General features: G+C 42.2%; 1 protein-coding gene across 3 annotated transcripts; it reads left to right on the forward strand.

Moving 5' to 3' along the window:
• On the forward strand, positions 1 to 1,462 carry LOC106521105 (uncharacterized; the record flags this gene model as incomplete). 3 transcript variants are annotated; one of them, XM_014013525.1, is given in 4 exon segments in its annotated part: positions 1 to 133; positions 208 to 266; positions 372 to 566; positions 615 to 1,462. In XM_014013525.1, coding segments are annotated over 4 exon segments (1,050 nt in total). In that variant the 3' UTR covers positions 1,388 to 1,462.
• Between the last annotated feature and the right edge of the window lie 1,479 nt (positions 1,463 to 2,941).

The raw sequence follows: 2,941 nt of genomic DNA on the forward strand, positions 1-2,941 counted from the left end.
GAGCTGCAGCTGGAGACAATCAGTTCATTGAGCAGTGATTGGCTGCAGGTTCTAATAAATACCTGCTGGCACACACAGAGCCAGGAGCTGCAGGCTTGTTGGGACCAGAAATGACTTGTGGACTTGGTTTAGGGTGAGTGTTTCCAGCTGCTCTGATTGAAATGTTCACCTTTTGTTTTCTGACTTCCTGTTTGATTTCCTGCTCAGGATCTTTCTGGTTTTCTGGGTTCAAGCAGAGCGTGTAGGTTGTTTCTGGACTAAAGAAGGTAAGAACAGAAATGTCAGCTTTCTACTGGTCCAATGTCCTCAAGTGGACTCGTGTTGTGTCTGTGTGGACTCACAGTTGACTGGTGTCTCTTCTTGTCCTGCAGCTCAGAATCTCCAGAACAGCAACACACATGTTGGCTTTCCACCACCAACTGTCAGATTGATCAAATCTGGCAGCTATCCCCAGAACCAAGGCAGACAAGGCTTCAGTTCTCCACATATGGTCCAGAGCAGTAGCTCCAACACTGGTCCTGCAGTTCACACTGGTTCTGGTCCTGCAGTTCACACTGGTTCTGGTCCTGCAGTTCACACTGGTTCTGGTCCTGCAGTTCACACTGGTTCTGGTCCAGGACTCTCCACCAGGAGCTCAGCGCATGTTTCCCAGCCAGCTCTGAGTTCAGTCAGATTGGTGCAGAGCAGGCCAAAGTCTTTTTCACCCAGGGCTAAAGGTCCAAAAGCAGCGAAGCAGTCCTCTGACCTCATAGAGGAGAAGCAACATAAGAACCAGAAGAACCCCTCTAGGGGCAGCAAAACTCCAAAGAAGGGAAAGCATTCCAGCAAAACTGAGTCTCAACAAGGTTCTAAGAAACGCAACTTAATCAATCCAGGTTCTCTCCTCTCTGCAGCACAAGCACTTTCCAAGGTTGCTTCTAATATCCCTTTTTACCACAGAGAAGTGGGCTCCTCGTCCAGTCTGTATGACCCTGTGGCTCCTGGACATTCTGTGCAGACTCAAACGTACGCTCGTAGTCCTGCCAAGAGGTTATCTTCAAACCGTAAATCTAAGGCCACGAGTGTCTTGCCTCAAACCCAGGATAGGAGACCACCTGTGGGTCATGAAGGAGGGGCAAGTCCCAGAAGCTGGCCCCAGACCTACAAAATCAGTCGTGGTCCAGCTGTCCCCAGGAGCAGCATTAAGGGAACTCCTGTTCAAAGTTTTGCTACAGTTTACCAGATTCCTGAGCACTTTGGTGGCTTTGGTATCAGACGACTGAGAAAACCTGCCCAGAACCAAGTGACTGTGTCAAAGCTTCAGACCCCCACAGCTGCTCCTCAACAGAAACCCTTCAGTCCCCAAAGTGGTTATCCAGAGGTCAGGTGGACCAGGGTCAAGATCTAATGGGGTTTTCTAAAKGACTACCCCACCAGGTGGATCTTAATATCTTGAAATAAAAAGCTAATTTTTCATGGAGTATTTAATTGTGTGGTTTTTTTTTATCATTTAAATGTGGAGGGAGCCATGGGACTTAAGTGTTTCACTAAACCAGAGCTTGATGCTAACACTCCAATGGAACATGAGATTTTTGCAGTCAGTCAGTCTTAAATTAGAACTGATGGGTCTGAATTTTATTTAAATAACTTCTGAAATAAACTGGACTATAATCATTATTTCTAACCATCAATTAGCTTATGGATATTTTCTCACTAACTGCAGGTTTACTTGTGAAGTAGACTAATGGTTTAACTTTCAGTTTGAGCCTGACTGCTTGTTTCTGTTGACAAATCCTGTTTGAGTTTCCTRAACCATCTTAAGCTATGCTGCTAGAGGGGGTGTAAATGTTCAGATTTACAAAAACTCAAACTTCCTAAATGCAAACCCTTAAATTTTCAGTTTGACCACACAGATTTTATGAAATTAGAATTTCTGCAAGAGACAAATGTTAAGCTATTGAATTTGTAATTTCATCTCTACAAACTATTTTACATGATGTACATTTTGTTAGCATGTCTTACAGTGTTTTGCATATTTTAGTTAAATTTTAACTTTGCAGAATCTCAGTCATAACCCAAAGAAATCAAATGTCATGTCTGTTACTGTATTGAAAACAAACGGTTAACACGACTTGTTACAACAAAGGTAAAATTTAAATATAGTAAAATGAGCTCTAAAAGCTAAGCCTGAATCGAAATAGAGTGGTCCTGAACAAAAAATTTAAAGCCTCAGGAGGCCCAGCAGACTGAATATAAAGAGGTAATTTGTTAGTTTTGGAGAAGCAGTTGAAAAAGCAGATTACCTGTAGATTTTAGTTTGGATCTAAGAGAAACTGGTTGGTAGACCTGAGTGCTCTGCGTAGATGTTAGGATCACAAATATGGAGTAAGACCTTTAAAAACTTTAGAAGCCAACAGTAAAATCTATTTTCTTGTGGACAGGAAGCCAAGACCTGGGCCTGTATTCATCAAACTTCTTAGAGTGGATTTTTAGACTTAAGTGCTGAAAATGTCTTAGATTTGCTCGTACYCTCAGACTTAAGTGTGTCAGTTATCAAAATTCTTCAGTCTAAGAATCACTCTTACTCTAAAGAAAAGTTCAGACTGMTCCAGAGGACTCTGAAGTGGTCCAGAGTTTCCACTAGAGGTCTGAGATGRACTGAAGACAGATTACAGCTGTCCTCCTCCCCACCTGAGTGTTCTTCTCACTTACAAGGTGGAAAACAGGTTTAGTCAAAAATACAAAAGAAACAAAAGGTAAAACAAACAAACTGTGCATAATGTTGGACTAAAAGGCAGATATTTGTGTGTGGCTTTTGGAGAAAATATTAAATATACTCAGCTGGTGAGTGCATGCGAACCCAAAGTGAGACTGACCCTTAAGAATTACTCCTACACTTCACTTAAAGTGAGACTGACACTTAAGAATTACTCCTACACTTCACTTAAAGTAAGACTGACAC

Source organism: Austrofundulus limnaeus, unplaced genomic scaffold (assembly GCF_001266775.1).
Source record: "Austrofundulus limnaeus strain Quisiro unplaced genomic scaffold, Austrofundulus_limnaeus-1.0 Scaffold103, whole genome shotgun sequence".
Lineage (NCBI taxonomy): Eukaryota > Metazoa > Chordata > Actinopteri > Cyprinodontiformes > Rivulidae > Austrofundulus > Austrofundulus limnaeus.